This window comes from Solea solea, chromosome 10 (assembly GCF_958295425.1).
Source record: "Solea solea chromosome 10, fSolSol10.1, whole genome shotgun sequence".
NCBI classification, from domain to species: Eukaryota; Metazoa; Chordata; class Actinopteri; order Pleuronectiformes; family Soleidae; genus Solea; species Solea solea.
In genome coordinates, this window is record NC_081143.1 from 17,398,686 (window position 1) to 17,415,974 (window position 17,289).

The 17,289-nt window shown below is 38.3% G+C and overlaps 1 protein-coding gene across 1 annotated transcript in view; it reads left to right on the forward strand.

Annotated features, from left to right (window-relative positions):
• The window catches only part of usp43a (ubiquitin specific peptidase 43a), a 103,739-nt gene that overhangs the window by 76,126 nt on the left and 10,324 nt on the right, over positions 1–17,289 (forward strand). The window contains exons 9-13 of the mRNA XM_058640595.1: positions 2,114–2,217; positions 7,750–7,827; positions 8,387–8,516; positions 11,156–11,275; positions 13,504–13,753. Of these exons, the coding sequence (XP_058496578.1) occupies positions 2,114–2,217; positions 7,750–7,827; positions 8,387–8,516; positions 11,156–11,275; positions 13,504–13,753 (682 nt within the window). The remainder of the gene's footprint in view (positions 1–2,113; positions 2,218–7,749; positions 7,828–8,386; positions 8,517–11,155; positions 11,276–13,503; positions 13,754–17,289) is intronic.

Below are 17,289 nucleotides of genomic sequence, written 5' to 3' on the forward strand. Positions count from 1 at the left end.
ATCCTTTGCTTTACTGGTTACGTTCTATATGTATTAATTTGTTCTCAAAATACAGACTGTGTTCAGAAGGTAATTGTCAGGTCTTTTTTTCCACCTATTTCAATATATTTACGTTGACTCAACAAAAACAGTTTTGCCAAGTAATTTCTCATTAGCGCAAAGTGTCCTGTCGGCTCCTCTTCATTAAGTCCCATGATAGATAAGGCCGGCTGAATGTGTGCTTGCTCAGGCAACTTTTCCCCAAAAAGCGGGCCTGTACCTTTTTAATCTGCTGCTCTTTGCTCCTGTTAAACAACTAATTTATTTCTCTTTGTGCTTAGCTACTGTTCCTATTCTCTACTGGCAGACTGCGCAGTATGAACACATTAGCAATCAGTTTCTGCTCTCTGCTCTCCAATAGCAGCTGCTGAGGTAGCAGAGGAGTTATTAACCATCTTGAAATCCTTTCTCCCTCCATGTGTGGAGGTGGCAGAAGTAGGTGGCAGATGTAAACACACTAGGTATAGATCCAGCAGGATGTTCTGAAACTTTAATTCTGAATCACTTTCATATTCTTGCAGTCAATTCAAAGTCAAGGGTTTATTATTATTTGTTTGCAATCCATATTTTTACATTTTAGAAGGTTATTAGGGAAACTTACTCTTCTAAAGCGAGGGGTAACCCTAGTCTTCTCTGGGTTAGAGAGATATCTCATTCAGTTTACAGCAGACTGATCATGTGTCACCATTTAGAGAAGTTCCACTGCCACCAGTTAAGCCAGGATACAAACCAGTCTTTAGAAAATCTGTATTCTTTTGTGTTTTATTTTATTCTTCTTTGATTTCTGACCCTTTGCAGCTACAACACGTGAATTTCCCCAGTGTGGGATCAATGAAGATACAGAACCTGAGTTATTCACTGGCAAAATAGTTGAAATATTTTCCAATTTAAAGATATCAGCCATGTTTTCCACCCACCTTAAGAACATTACTGTCCGTCTCTTCTGACACAGACCCCAAACAGTCTGCAGCTTCACTCCACCAGGTGGCACTCTTACCAGGTTCTAAGGGTTTATTTACCCTGAACTTCAGGAAAGGCCTTTTCTTACTTTACCCCCCTTACTCATGGAATCATTTGCAGAGCACTTACAAAAACATGGTCATAGATTTGAGAAAAAGTTAAAAGGTGTGGAAAACTGCTGTTGTTTTAATAGAGTTGGATTACGTATGAGTGTTGTTTTATATCGATATTTTTAAAAGAAGACTCAAAACATATCTTTTTATTCTAGCCTTCAATTAGATCCTTTTTATTCCACCCTGCGTTGTGTTTTATTTGGATTTTTAGTTTATTTTAAAGTTAAATCAGGGTTTTTAGGCAAGAGTCAAGAGGTTAAAAACCCTGATTTAACTTTAAAATAAACTAAAAATTCAAATAAAACACAACGCAGGGTGGAATAAAAAGGATCTAATTGAAGGCTAGAATAAATATTGTTGTATTCAAATTTTATTCTCCTCTTATTGTGAAGGCTCCATACAAATAAAGCTTATTATTATATCTTATATCTTAACCACACATTGATTGAGCATTCTGGTAAAAAAAAAGAAAAAGAAAAAAAAAGAAACCTCTTCAATCTGCAAAGCAGCTTTTTTTTTTTAGCATTTTTTAACATTTTAGCAGTATTTACTGGTGAAGTTGCATATTGCAGCCGAATATCCCTCACTTCTCTGTTCTTGTCAGAACGCCTATGCAGCTGTCAGTTAGTATCACAACTCAGAAGATGTTTGGATGGTCCTTTGTGGCCTACTGGAAAAACATGGCAGTCCTCTGTAGAGCTGACCCAACTCATGATTTACAAAAATAAAACGCTCATTCTGAGGTAATGGAAAACATACGTTTCTGTCTTCTATTTCTGTGAAATAGGCCTGCATCCCCTTAAAGACTTAGCTGAAATTATTTATTTCCTCCTGTAGCACCTGTTGATGGCAGTATTTTGTCGTGCCTCTCCACTAATACCCGTGGCCTTTTATAAAAAAAAGCTTCCATTGAATATTTTTGAATGCACTGACCAGGATAGCACTCTTTTATGTCGTTGTAAGACTCTCTTTTTTATCTATATGTGTTGCTCTCTCTGCAGAGTGCTGGCGTGCTGTTTAAGGTGAGAGTGGTAGGAGGATCAGCAGCATACAGCTACCTGTCGCCACAGGACAACAGACCACTGCACCACCCTGCAGTTGACAGGTGGGACACACACACACAAACACACACAAGTGTGCATGCAAACAAGCCCAGATGTTTAAAAGACACATATACTGTACATGCTAAAAACCTGATATTGTATGTATTGATGTACATGATCCATTACTATGTTAAAACAAATAGTATATAAAGAGGCTATAAGAATGTGCAATATAGTGTCTTATATCCTTTTTTTCAGCACAACCTAGACAATCTGATGATATTCTTTTTCCATTTTCACCAACTATATAAACACACCTGTGCAAAAATTACTCAAGATGTTTAAAATCGTATTGAATTTGTGAAAAAACTGTCACAGTTTTTATGAACAAAATGCAAAGAAAAACGGTCTAATTTTGTGACTCCTGCACAATTATTGCTACTTTATATCACCACTAAAAATGCGATATAAAATGACTCATAACTCTGTCTCAACAACACATAAGAAGATGAAAAAAAACAACACATTTTTAAAGCCTGAATATGTAACCTATAACCCTCCATGGCAATTTAGCAAATATGCACCTTCAGCACAGATCTGTGCCATGTGAGCACTAAGGGTTAATTGATAAAAACATAGGTGTATTAGTTTTCAGATCTGAGGCAGGCAGGCTTTTTTATTGCAAGAGACAAAAAGGCATACAATTCCTTTCAGTCGCCAAACCACCTTAAGAAGACTACAGGGGACACAGTGTGATGACTGCAGTTGGAGGGTGTGAAGATGAGGCCTTTATTTCCTGTGTAATAAAGATTGTCAGGGGAAGAGCTTAGTACAAATCTCTGCTGGTGTTCATACTGAGCTGCAGCAAAGGTCAGGCTTTCACACAAGGAGTGAGGAGGTGAGATCCATGTCTATGGTAGACTTGGTGTGTGTGTGTATATATATATATTGTGTATATGGTGGACAAAGCAAGACATGTGTTGCAGCCCTACTTTACACTACACTGTCTGGATTTGGACCTGGATCAATAAATATTACTGTATTCCAAGGATGGGAATCGGTATTGGTCCAGTTATGCCATAATTGCATGCTTCCCCATGCACACTTGCACAGACTGTAAAAATATCAGTCTGAGTCACGTTTGAGAGAACAATACTTGTTACACAATTAGAGGAATATGTCTCGGAAATGACTCAGCACAAATGTGTTTTATGTGCCTCATAGTTCATAAATGGTCTAAAATGACTGTGTAGGACTAATATCCGTATCGGTAGATACTCATGTTTATAATTTTGGTATCTTATTGGACCCTATACATTGGTTTTCACCTAAAAAAAGTGGTTTAGGGGTTTATTTACACTTTAGGGTTAGAAGGGTCAAGGGAATGCATTATGTCTATATGTGTCCCCACTGAGAAACTGTTTGTTTGCTGTTTGTACACATGATTCAAGCAGGTACAATCAATGTACAGACAAAACAAATATATATGTCACATATTTAGTTTATTATTATTTTTTATTTCATATTTATTTGTACGGGTCCAGTGGCATTCACCACCTGATACATAGTATATACAGTACGTTTGTTATACTTTTAAGATGGATGAAAGAAACAACACAAAAACACCACCATGTAATTACCAGAAGGCCAATATTGGGTTTTGTCTAAAATGTTTTCAACAATTTTTTCAAAATAATAAAGCATCAGTTCATCAGTCCCTTTTTCTGTGGAGGCAACTGAATGCCTGAAATTAGAAGGCCATTTGGTTTGTGGCTGTGTGGCTGTCAAATATGTCACTGTGAAGAGTTTTCATTGAGATCAAGGTTCTTTGAAGTCCACGTGTTTTATTTGTAGGATAAAAGAGACCACATGAAATAAAGAAAGCCTCGTTATATCACACCAGTCTGAAGATCAGTGTCTAAAAATCTAGAAACTGTGAACCGGTACAAAATCACTTTGACTTGTACCCCACCAGACAATGTCAAATAATGTCTCCAAGATTCATCAGTCTCATGAATTTGACAAATGGAAGAATTGGTATGTCCTTGTTTTCAGGCCATGTTATTGAAGTCGTCTCATCCTCTCGTCATAAATCGAGTGATTCAAACAAAGTGTGTCCAATGAAAACGCAACCTACACAAACCAAAACACCGTCGTAGTTTTTATTTCGTACATATATATTGAATAATTAATCAGTGTTATTATATTTGTATAAAATGCTATAACATAGGCGACTGAACCTGGTCTGAAAATTTTTTGCACAGTATAAGCCGTGCTTCAGAGTTTGACGGGTTTATGTCAACGCAAAATATTATTTTAATACCTGAGCACTAATCTTACAGAGTGTTACTTTACATTTGTGTTAATTTTTGTAATTTACTGCTCTGCCGTACAGTTACATATCATGTTCGTGCTTATGTAATGTTGGTCCACAGTGCTCATACAGTAGTGTGTCATTCGAAGACCCTTAAAGTGTTTAATTGAGCAGCTGCTGTATTCTGGCAGGTGTCTGACCAATTAAAACAACAAGGGCTATGTAGAGCATATACCATTCACCGAGAGTTACTGAAACATATAAACAAGTTTTATATAAATGAAACATTACATTGAAACATTTAATATTTTTTTTTTTTTTTTATATCACTCTGGGACTTGGTTTAATGTAAACATGATTGATAAACTCTTTAAAAAGGTATTAATATATGAGAAACTGGCTGTTTCATTGTCACTTTCCTTATTATTCATTGTACGTGTCACACACACACACCAGTTCCTCAGAAGTTAGATTCTGCCTTATTAGGACCAAGTTTTTGGTCTCCATGACGACGACTGATCCCTACATGGTCAGGATCAGGCACGCGCACACACACACACACACACACACACACACACACACACACACACTCACACACACACAGTGTTAGACTCAATTCTCAACAAGCAGAGCCTAACAACTTTTATTATTTTACTTTTAATTGAGTTTGTTGTATAGATTGTGCATTTTATGTTTCCATTAGGTTGTATTGACTTGACCATCACTGGGGAGAGAATCTAACATTTTTCCTGGGGTAATTATTTTTGCAGTTATAGGTGAAAGGAAGATAAGTGAGAGAGAGAGAGAGAGAGAGAGAGAGACAGAGACAGAGAAGTCTAATGTATCTACTGATTAAATTAATTGTCAGATTTGATTATATGCTGCTTATATAATCTGTCTTGTTAATGTTTAACATTAACAAGACAGTCACATTAGGTGTGACTCTAATCTTAACAGTGCTGTGTGTTGATGTTGGAGCTGTTAATTTCCCCGAGGGAACCTCCCAAAGGGATCAATAAAGTCGTCTGTCTGTCTGTCTGTCTGTCTGTTTCCATATTAGAGCGTAGGTGTGAGTGTGAGGGTGGACGGTTGTTTGTCTCTTTGTGTCCCTGTGATGGACTGGCGATCTGTTCAAGGTGTGACCACTGACGTCCAGTGGTAATACATTCGTACATGAAACATGTTCAAAGTTTCGGCAACTTGAGTTCTACAAAATGAAACTACTAAGTGGGAAATGATCTGACATTTATTCTCCAGACTCACTATCCACATCATGGTTAAAAAATTCACACAGTAGCTGGAACATCAAACATGTGCGATACCTGACAATACATGATGTGAAGGTGTCACTCGCCTCTGCTTAGTCACAGCGTGAGATCTCGCTGGTGTCACAGGGAAGTATGAGTGAGTCAGGGTTTGTGAAAGTGAAACAAAGAGTTAAAACCAGGCTGCGCAAATATTTATTGAGTCCAATGTCACAACAACAGGTTGTTTTTTTTACGTGACATGAAAACATTCAGCCTCCCTTCGTGCCTCTGGTTCCAGGTTTTTAATATTTCTTTCTGGAACTATTTTAAAGCTGCTGTCAACGAAATCCTCTTTTATTTGTTTTGTTGCTGCCATCACTAGAGCTGCATCTAATGATTAGTTTGGTAGTCGACTAATCAGCCATGATTATTTTGTAGTGAGTACGGTAGTTATAAACCCATAAAAGAAAAAGCTATTTGTGTGATTTTACTACACTTCACTCATTAGCAAACGTCTTGGTTGAATACTCAACCTAATCAGTGGTTATTTTACAGAACAATGTCTAACAATGTGGAACTCATCAGAGACATCTCAGCCACAGTGGAATATGTTTCTAATATTAAATTGAATATATGTGGAGAAAAGGAGGTGTACTTTCATTCTTTTAGTTCAAAGATCTAAGTCGAGGAGCACAGAGGAGACTTTTATTGCTTTTAACTGGTGTAAAAATTTGGGGTTACCAACACACATGAACCAAACCTTTGGCTCGTATTTATTTGCAGAGAAATCAGCCTCACACTGTATGTACACCGCTCTGCTACCACTGCTGTGTGCTGATATAAGTGCTTGTTAGTGTGACTTAACTTCAGCATTATCTTTAGCGTTAGCTCAGCCGATGGCAAATAATATGCGAGGATGTTTTTCACCAATATGTTTGGCCGATTTTCTTTTTCCTCCACATCCATTTGGTAAAATAACACGGATGGTTTGGTTCTCCAATCTGCATTTTTTATTTTGTCTAATAAAAGTAATGTATAAACAAAATATTGAATACATGAACAAACTAAAATGAAGTTTTGGATTAAAAAAATAAAGTTTGAAGACTTAGCAGCATTTATAAAGTTTCTAAGAACAACAACATCAAGTCAATTATTATCAGCCTGATCGATGAATTGGTTTGCCTCTAATTACCATCCCCCCTCCCTCTGCTCTAAATCATCTCATGAACACTTTGAGGAGGAGGCGGGGCGTTTAGTCACAGACAAACATCCTAACCTTATGAGAAGGAAGGACCGCCTCTTTGGACCAGATTTCTATGTCAGTGACCAGACTCAGTCAGACTATAGATTTATTTTTACACATATTTTAAGCATTTCACTCAACCTTTTTGAGGTATTCAGGTCTGTGGGACCCTTTTTCAATGTTTTCTAAAAAGACAAATTATGCTATTAATTGTTTTTCAACCTCATACATACTATGTTTTTAGGCTTTCTATTTTTACTGTTTTTATTATTATATTTGATTGGTATTTGACATCATTCTGTACAGCACTTTGATCAACCTCGGTTGTTTTTTAAATGTGCTCTATAAATAAACGCTACTTACTAATATACATACATTTCTAAATCTTAAATAAACTTGTAACTGTGCTAACGTAAACATCGTATTAATATTTGTACATAAATGTTAGTGCTGTAAAATTCTAATAATGCAGTGGGTACAATTGTTACACAATTATAAATTATGCTTCATTGCCAGAAATGTAACATTTTACCTTTAAGTATGTTTTTGCGCTTTATTTATACATTTTTATATAAAGATTTAAAGTAAGCCTTGCATTACAGAGGCTGCTATCAGCATGTGTGAAGGCCACTATAGCTCCCTGACAGGGTTAGGAAAGGTCAGGGGTGAGCTGAGGAGTCTTCTGGATGTTATAATCTGCAGTCTCACATTTAGATTAAGATGTCACCAATTCTTTTAAAACGTGTATGTACAGTAAATGTATTGTTATCTTACTTTTCATCCGTTGTAGAGCATTGAAGTTCTGTGGCACTGGTGGACCCCTGCACGTAAAGATTGTCATTGAGTGGGACCACAAGACTAAAGAATGGTAGGCACTGTACACAAACTACCCCAACCCTACACCCACCACCCAAATGCCCACAACCAAATCTTGGCCCTCAAACCCAAACAGACGAAGCATAAGTGAAGAATGTCCTCACACACACACACACACACACAGAAAGGTTTGTGCAGCTATTTCACCGACTTCCATTCCCTCCCCTGAATAAAACGAGTCCATTCCGAACCCTAACCTTAACTTAACTACAATTCAAATGTAAGCCCTAAATCTAACCAGTTCCTCAGAACTCAGGTTCTGCCTCATTAGGACCAGGTTTTGCTCTTCATGAGGACTGCTGGTCTTGATAAGTCAGTGTCAGTGTTTATACCAGAAAAGGTGCTTACACATACACACACCTACACACAGACACACACATATGCCGACAGTTAATTAAGATTTTTCAGATGAGCCTCATGACCTCGACTAAGTTTAATTTGAAAAAATTTCTAAATTTTTTAACCCACACTGACCTAATGTTAAATATGCTGTAAATAATTCTGCAAGTGAATTAAACTAAAGTGGGTGTGTGTGTGTGTGTGTGCTGCAGTCTGTTTGGTAGCATCCAGGAGGAGGTGGTGAAGGATGCAGAAAGTGTGAGGAACCAGCAGCAGCAACACCTACAGCAGCACAGCTGTACTTTAGACGAGTGCTTTCAGCTGTATACCAAAGAAGAACAGGTGAGTCTGAAGGCCACACAGCATTCACAGAGAGCCCATCCATCAATCCATCCATCCACCCAACCACCATCAACCTTCTACCTCTTTATCCTCCACACAATTGTCTCAGGTGGCACTGCGCCAATCCCAGCCGTCATAGGGCGATAGGCGGGGTCACACCCTGGACAGGTGTGCCAGTCGCCAGTCCATCACAGGGCCACTTAGAGACAAACATCCATTCACTTTCAAACTCACAGATATTTTAGAGTGTCCAATTTACCTAATCCCCACAATGTTTTTGGATTTGGATTTTGAATTTAAAAATTTACTGGCTTCAAAGAAAGAAATCAAAGAAAAGTTGACTGGCTGCAGAAAGTCTTTGAGTCACGGTGACATATAATCTGTTTGAGGATGTGGAGGAGATAAAACAGACATAATCTCATCAGAGCCGTGTAGCGTCCTCCTCACCTCATGCTTGAAGCTAAAGGCTGGAGGTGACATAACACAGTGAAACCTGCAACCACATTATCAAGTCACGTTGTATCATGGGTAAAGTATCAGATTTTGACAAGAAGAAAAAAAAAAAGTGGAAGGCAAAAAGCCTAAACAAAATGCTGCCTCTACACATGGTGTAAACTGACTTTCCGTTGAATTTATCAAAGGCAATCAAATAAATTACAGTGTTTTTTTTCACAGACTTTGTGATTTTCAGACTTCGCCTTTAAACTGAAATCGATACTTTATAACTTGCCGCTCTTTACCTTGGTTTATACTCGCCACAGTTCATCTGCTCCAAGGCTGTACATGCCAGAAATGATGTCAAGTTCATAAAGAGGAGTTTTTATCATGAAGTTAACAAAACAACATAAGGAAGAATATATGAGGTGTATCAAACTGTTTGAGACACAGACTTGCCAAATCTATCATTTAATGAAGCTGTGAATGAAGAAAAAGTGATTCCCAGTGTATCTATTCCAGTGTAACCACTGTATGCATTGGCATTATCTTGTTTATTTCCTGTTCGTCCAGACAGTTTCTCAGTATGCCACGGATCCTTCGATTTATATTTTAAATGCTTGTTGTAAATAATACAGTCAATACATCACTTAATAAATTCTTTCATGAATATTAGATTTCATGAAAATCCCAAGAATATAGATTTTAAGTCGGGCATGCCGAGGGATAATACCCTATACCTGGACTATTCAATTACAAACTCAGTTGGGCCACATTCTCAAACCAAGAAATTTAGCTGGCTCGGACATTTCCTGCAGCCGGTAAGCAGCAGGTGAGGACAAACTTGTCCTGAAAGTGCATGAAATCAAAAAGGTGCACAATGTAAGCATTTGTTTCTCTTTGAAATAAGGTAAACATATGTCTTATACCACAAACATCTCAAAGTGTCTTTAACAGAATACAAAAGAACTATCAATGCTATCAAACATACTGACTAAGGTATTTTTGAGGGACAGTCAAAAGTGTCTCTCTAGTTTTTTCTCAGTGTTTCTTGTGGAACCACAGGCTGGGCCACTATGAAGTTGGTTATGGGCCGCATGTGGGGCTGCATTTGCCAGTATAGACTGGCCCTATACCATTGCTTTTTTTTCCTATTATCAATTGGATTTTCTGAGTCATTCCGCTTCTCCTTTTAACCTTTTTTGGGGCCATGTGCTGATTAACAATGCAATAAAACCAGAAGATCGGTTGCTAGTCAACAGACGTAGAATGTATGATGCATGATGTAATTTTCTAATGTTGTAGTCAGCCCACGGTGTCCACCTCAAGCTGCAATGTTCCGTTCAGAGATGCCACAGTTTAAAAAACTTGACTCATTGAATAACTGCATAGGCAGATGAAGAAAAGGTGCCCAAGGAGCTGCTGCCTGTAAACATAGCAGCAATATCTATTGCTGGTCTATTAACAGCTATTATCTTGTCCATCTAAGCAACATGAAATGCAAACACTGCATCAAAGCAAATTCTCTGTTATCTGATCTATATTCAGCAAGTACAAGCATTTTAGGGCTGAGGCTGAAAAAAGGGCTGGGGTACCCCTGAGCAATCCTAATTCTAGGATGGGTCAAATGCAGAGGAATACTTTCCCTAAGGGGATTAATAAAATTAAATTCTTCTTTTAATTCTTTATTTTCAAATGTCATAGAGGTGTCAGTCATACATGGATGGCCCTTCACTTCAGTTTCCTCGCAGTGAAAGGGCTTTAGAAGCACAAGGCAATTTCAAAAGCAAACACCAAGCAATCCATATTCTCTGACCTCTGCTTTTTGAAATAACTAATCTGGTCAATGTTGTGTTGATCTCACAGAATGAAATCCATTAGTGTGTAATAAAGATGATATGATGATTCAGTTAGAAGGCTTTATCAGGGCTTGTTCTTGTTCTTCTCCTCATGCGTGGGTTTTCTCTGTATACTCCAGCTTCCTGCCACAATCCAAAGATAAACAGGTTAGATTAACTGGCAATTCAGTAGCTGTGAATGTAAATTTGAATGACTGTCTCAATGGCTGAGATTGCTACCAGCTGCTATCAAATACACTGGATGTATGGGTGGATGGGTGAACTGATTTACACCTGCTTCTCTACAGAGGCAATTCTTCTATGTCAGTAAACACCTTGTAATCATTGAACTCACTGACTTTGCAGCTTGCCCCAGATGATGCCTGGAAGTGTCCCCACTGTAAGCAGCTTCAGCAGGGTATGGTGAAGATGAGCCTGTGGACTCTCCCTGACATACTGATCCTCCATCTGAAGCGTTTCCGACAGGTAGGAAAGCTGTATTACACCTGTGTCACCTTCTTATCTGCACCAATAGTTTTCCATTATAAATGGATCAAATACTGTGGCACAGTACCCAACTGGGTCTGTGGTTCTTTTCTTCTTTTTTTTTTATTTTATTATTATTATTTTTATTATTTTTTTTAAATGAGAACCAACACTTCACTTGATAACAGACACCATCCCTGACCTCTTTCCATCACTGAAGGTGGTTGATCTTTAGAACAGGTTAACAACATCCAGCAATACCATATGCACAGTCCTCAGCACCATAATGTCTTCTGACAACATCAGCCAGTGCAATTATGACATAAGAAAAATGAATTATTGTGTTAGTCCAAACTAGTAGCCTCTCAGCACTCCCCTCACTGCAGGTGCTCATTCTGGCCCCATGTGTCAAAACGCAGCCATCACCTTCAGGTGCTGACTTGCAAAATTACAGACTATTGTGTCAGCAACCTCTTCTGCTTTACACACACACAGAGCGCACAATACAGTTTCTATATTATCTATATCTAACTATACTATCTATGTTGTTATTTTGTTATTTTTTGAGATTCCCACGTGTGTGAAACATGCTTTTCATATATATATATCTCTATATATATCTATATATATGTGTGTATATTTATATATATATATATATATATATATATATATACTGTATATATATATCACATGATTACATGATTACATATTATTTATGTAATCACATGATTACATAAAACTGACACCTCTCCTAGTAGTTGTAGTATTTATTATTTTAATGTCTAGGCTGAATACGAATATACAGAGCCCCAAACATGACATGACAAAAATTATTCATGCCCATGAAATAGGTATAATGTCCATCCATCCATCCATCTTCTACCGCTTTATTCTACACATGGTGGGGGTCGTGGGGGGCACTGGGCCAATCTCAGGGACACTCGTAGAGACAAACAACCATTCACTTTCACATTCCACCTACGGTCAATTTTAATCTCCAATTCACCTAATCTCCATATCACATGTTTTGGACTGTAGGAGGAAACCGGAGAACCCAGAGAATACCCACGCACACACAAGTAAAGTGAACGAAGAGGGCTGAAGCTTCGGGATGGACAAAGATATTCTCAAAAACCTGGAACTGCAAGTGTCGTGCCAAGGTAGTTATTCCAGACAGGATTTGTATCCCCAACTCGCTGAATTCATGCGCGCTCCCGCAGCATGGGATACAAATCCTGTCTGGGATAATTAACTTGGCACGACACTTGCAATGCCAGGCTTTTGAGAATATCTTTGTAACTCATTCCCAACCTAAAAGCAAGCTCTATCACACGATCTCTGTCCATCCCAAAGCTTCAGCCCTCTTCTCTCACTTCACTTGTGCAGCTCTCCCGCCGGTAATTCATGAGAATGTTATTAATATTATGCGTGTGCATGTTTTTACTATTTCGTGGCCACAAATTTGTGTGAGGCTCCGTACGAATACAAGAAAAACATAGATGTTATATTTTTAGACTAGTTTTTAGCAGTTGTAATAGCTGTATCACTTAAAGGGCAGATTCTCTCTCTCTCTCTCTCTCCCTCTCCATCTGAGTAAACAAAAATCATGTGACATTTCCTCTCAAAGATCCATCCATCCACTTTCTACCGCTTTATCCTCCACATGAGGGTCGCGGTGAGCACTGTTCCAATCTCAGCTGACACAGGGTGATACCCTGTCAGCAATGCATCAGAAAATAAAACCATGAACATATTGGTACACGTGTGTGACCCAGCGGACATGCATTCAGTGTGAACCAGGCCTTACTCCATACTGATAAGACACTGGATCTCCAGTAGTGAAAAATGATATGAGATGAAAATTAAATTAAATTTAATTTAAACACTAAATTGCACTGAAGTAAAGTTTCTCCCATCAGTGGATTCAAACCTTTTTCATGTCTGGTAACTATGACATGTCGTAGAGGAACAGAAAGTCACAGGGGCATGGACACAGATAATGGTCCATAACTGCAGGGAAAAAAAGTGTCCTTTCTAAAGAGCAGTTCAAAACACTGGCATGAGACACAGGTGTATGGAGCCTGTGTCAGGGTCTGCAGACAAAAAGCCAAACGTCTGAAAACCTAATAAATCCACATGTCCACATTTCCAAACGGAGACTGGTAATATGTCATATCTGCACACATGCAGTATGTAGCTTTGATATATGAATAAAACTGTTGACACAGGTGGGTGAGCGGAGGAACAAGCTGTCAACTCTGGTGCGTTTTCCCCTCACTGGGTTGGATATGGCCCCCCACATGGTGAAGCGGACTCAGAGCATGAGGAACCTGAACCTGGGAGCCTGGGCACCTTCCTGGAAGCAGCCTTCGGGACAGCGCCACCAACCTGTCGACATGACCCTCCCACTCGACTATCAGTACGACCTTTATGCTGTGTGTAACCACCATGGAGGAATGCATGGAGGACATTATACCGGTATGGAACCATTTATTTTGTGTTGTTTACTGTATATATATATGTTATTTAATAGATTATATTTTACTGACCTTTACAAATATGAGTATCTGTTTAGCTCCTACTTACTGTTTACCTTTGACCATAGTTTGACCACAGTCGATCAGATCTTTTGTCCCACTTTTATTTTTCTTCATTCAAATATTTCATTTGACACCAGACAGAGGTAGACTTTAAACATGATAACTTCTGGTTCCACTCTCACTGTCTTTATAGACGTGGATTGCATTAAAGAGAAAATATTTAAAAATAAATAGGAAAATGTGTAATGCATCAGCCCTATCCTGTCAATATGCAGAATCTCACCGGTATTTACAGTGACAGGTGAAACTCTGAGCTGTTCAGATGTTATTAAAATCTGATTAATGAACATCACCACCGCTATTTCATTTTCTTTTGCTTACTGCACTACTTTCAGCCTTAAAGTGGAATAAGGATCAATGCTCCAGTTTTGTTTTGTTTTTTAAAAAAATGCCTCTAACATTCCTCATTATCCAAATGCAGCACACTTTCTGTCCTCTATATCTCATTCAGTGACGTCAAGGCATAGTTTTTTCCTAATCAATACTTAAAATTGGTGTTAATGGCAAGTATGCTGAGAACACTCCCACTTGTACATTATACTATATAATATATAAATGTATTAACTCATGTCAAAATAACCATTAACTTAGCCAACATGTGCAGGGATTTTCAGACCACACTGCACTGGTTTTACTGTTTTTATACTGGGTTTACATTTTGTTTAGAATTCGTATATTCATTTGATTGTCAACACTAAATAAATCATTTTAAATGGAGAAATTAAAGTAATGGAGAAGTTGTAACACAAAAGATCCCGTTTCTGCCCACTGCCTATTTATCTTACTAATGAGTAGCTTCCACCTAAATTGCTAAAAGGAGCCCTATTGTAAAGTGTAAGTCCACCTCACCAAATGAGAAGCTAAATATTGTACCATTCTGCATATGCAAGGTACATGAGGAGCCACTCGCCTGGTAATTATGCGGAAGGCTGAAAATGTCAGCGTAAGCAATATTGCCGAAGCGCTAATGTATGATTTGTTACTATAATAAGGTAAATGAAATGTTGTTAAGTTAAGCTGACAGCTGTGAAATACTGGTGACTTATTAAAAATGTCTGATGAAGCTGACAAACAAGAACGTAGCAGAGAGAAAAGTCAAAATTATGCAAATGTAAGCTGCGGCGCTGAGGCGTCACAGTAAACAACTCTACACTATCACTTTTTGCCAAGTAGTAAATGATTGTTAGCTTTTTTTAGGGTTAATGTTTGATGTGTAATATCTTACCATCATCCCCATTGCCATTGTGTATTTGTTGTTTTCCAATTATAGTGTTGGTGAGATGGTTTTCGAGCACCAGCTCATTCTGTGACACAGAGTGGTGTGAAATGGATGTCAACAACTTCATTAATAACTAATTATAAAGCACTGATAAACGACACTAATAGCGCTCCTTCTTTCTCATGAATTGCCGTCAGGGAACAACTCCACCGGTTGCACAAAGGAAAACCTCCTCTTGTGATTTGACTCTTAACCTTTTGGAGCAGCGACACACCAAACCAATCAAAGATTAGTTGATTATTATTATTATTATCATTAATCAAGTTATTATATTGTTTTATATGATATATTAGTTTGTTTACCCGTACATCAGTCATTCATACTTTTTTAATCTCCCAGCAACCATTCACACGAGCACCTTGTTTTTTCTGCAAAACAACTTTCAGAGTTTGTCACATTTCTAAGTGTTTTGTTTTTTTGTCTTTGAGCCGCTCTCTGTTTTCTTATATTTTGTTTTCTTCTGCATCAGTCATGGTTGTTGGCTCAATGGACAGATGCTTTTGGTAACAAGGTCATGAGGGAGTACAGTGGCCATCACATCAGCAGTGAAGCAGAAATCTTAGATATATTTGTCTCAGTTGTTCTTAACTTTATGATTTTATTTGTCCTCAACTCTGGCTGTTATATGATGACTGATACATAATCAGAACAGCTGTTCAAACTGTTTTTTTTTGTTTGTTTTTTATCATAATCACTCCTGTTTTTGGTCATGACACGTTGCCTTGTGTTTTTTTATTTGAGATACAGGTGCGTATTTACGTTATGTACATTTTACATGGCCGTAATCAGGGGAAAGACACAGTGACTACGTCACAGGAACACTGTGTGGAGCTTATAACTGCATGAGATTTGAACTGTAGAAATTCATAAAAATAGTCGTGCTGATATTTCCACTGTATATTCTGAGCTCGGCGCGCTGCTGGTACTGGCACATTTCGTTTCAGCTGATCGTGCTGTTGTCAGATTTTGTCAAGAGTGGAACCACCTTAAAGCTCCCGTTCTGATTTGTCTTGAATATTTTTTTGAATGCTTACGGGGCAGAGGTGTTTTTTTTAGCAAATGAACCCAATTTCCCAAAATAAAAGTACTAACTCGGAGCCTTTCGGAGACATCACTTCTACAGACAATTTTATGTAAAACCACTTCCCTGTCTTAATTATTTTGGATTTTATTTTCCCCCACAACAATCTGGCGACTGCCAGAAATGATCCTGCAACCCCAACAGTGTTCGGGGCCCTGAGGTTGAGAATCACTACCAAAAAATATGAATTACAATCCAACAGATGCCTGTGTGCACATGTGGACATAACGTGCAAGTATTTTTATTCTTTAAAGTATTAAACTTAGCTGTGGCACTGACCCTGAAGGTTTACAGAAGTTTGCTAGGATTTCTCTGAGATGAGTCTGGAGATTGATCGGCGTGCAATTGTCGAGTCCAGCCTCTGAGCATGAGGAAAAATCCTCTGTGGTCTGAAGAGAGAGACCAGAGAGATTAATTGAGCTGTTGGAGTAGGACTCTGAGCACACTGTTGGTTGAAATCCAGACACACCATGTCACCTAGCTAATAGTTTCTCTACAGCGAGGGGGCACTTCTCAGTAGCAACGACTGGGAGACTCTCCAGAACTGAGGAAAGGAGGATTCAGCCATATTACCTCCACAAAAACATGTAGAAACTGAATATTGGAATGGCTTACACTTCAAAATGAAGCTTCATCTGCCTGTACTTATTTCCTGTGTAGTCTACGATCTCATCCCCTTAGCTTTTTGAGAGTCATCATAGCCAGAGTACTGTGTAGGTGTTGTCAGGTGACTATATTAGGATGAGAAACTTTGCAAACAGCTGAGGCAAGACGATGGCGGTGATTGCATGGGCATGGTTGTTGAGGACATGCAACAAGACAGCAGATGTACCAACCATTACAACAGGCTTGCAAGGTTGCATCATGTCCTTGGGTCTTTCATGACATTAAAGTGAGAGCCGTATATGCTGTTACATAGACACATAGACAACTCTCTGGCTTCCTTATAATTAGAATGGTACAGCATGATAGTCTTGTGCTATGTAACTGTCAGTACAAATATGTGGAACAACACCATCTACATTTATATAGGTTCCCGAAAAGTCTTGTTTTC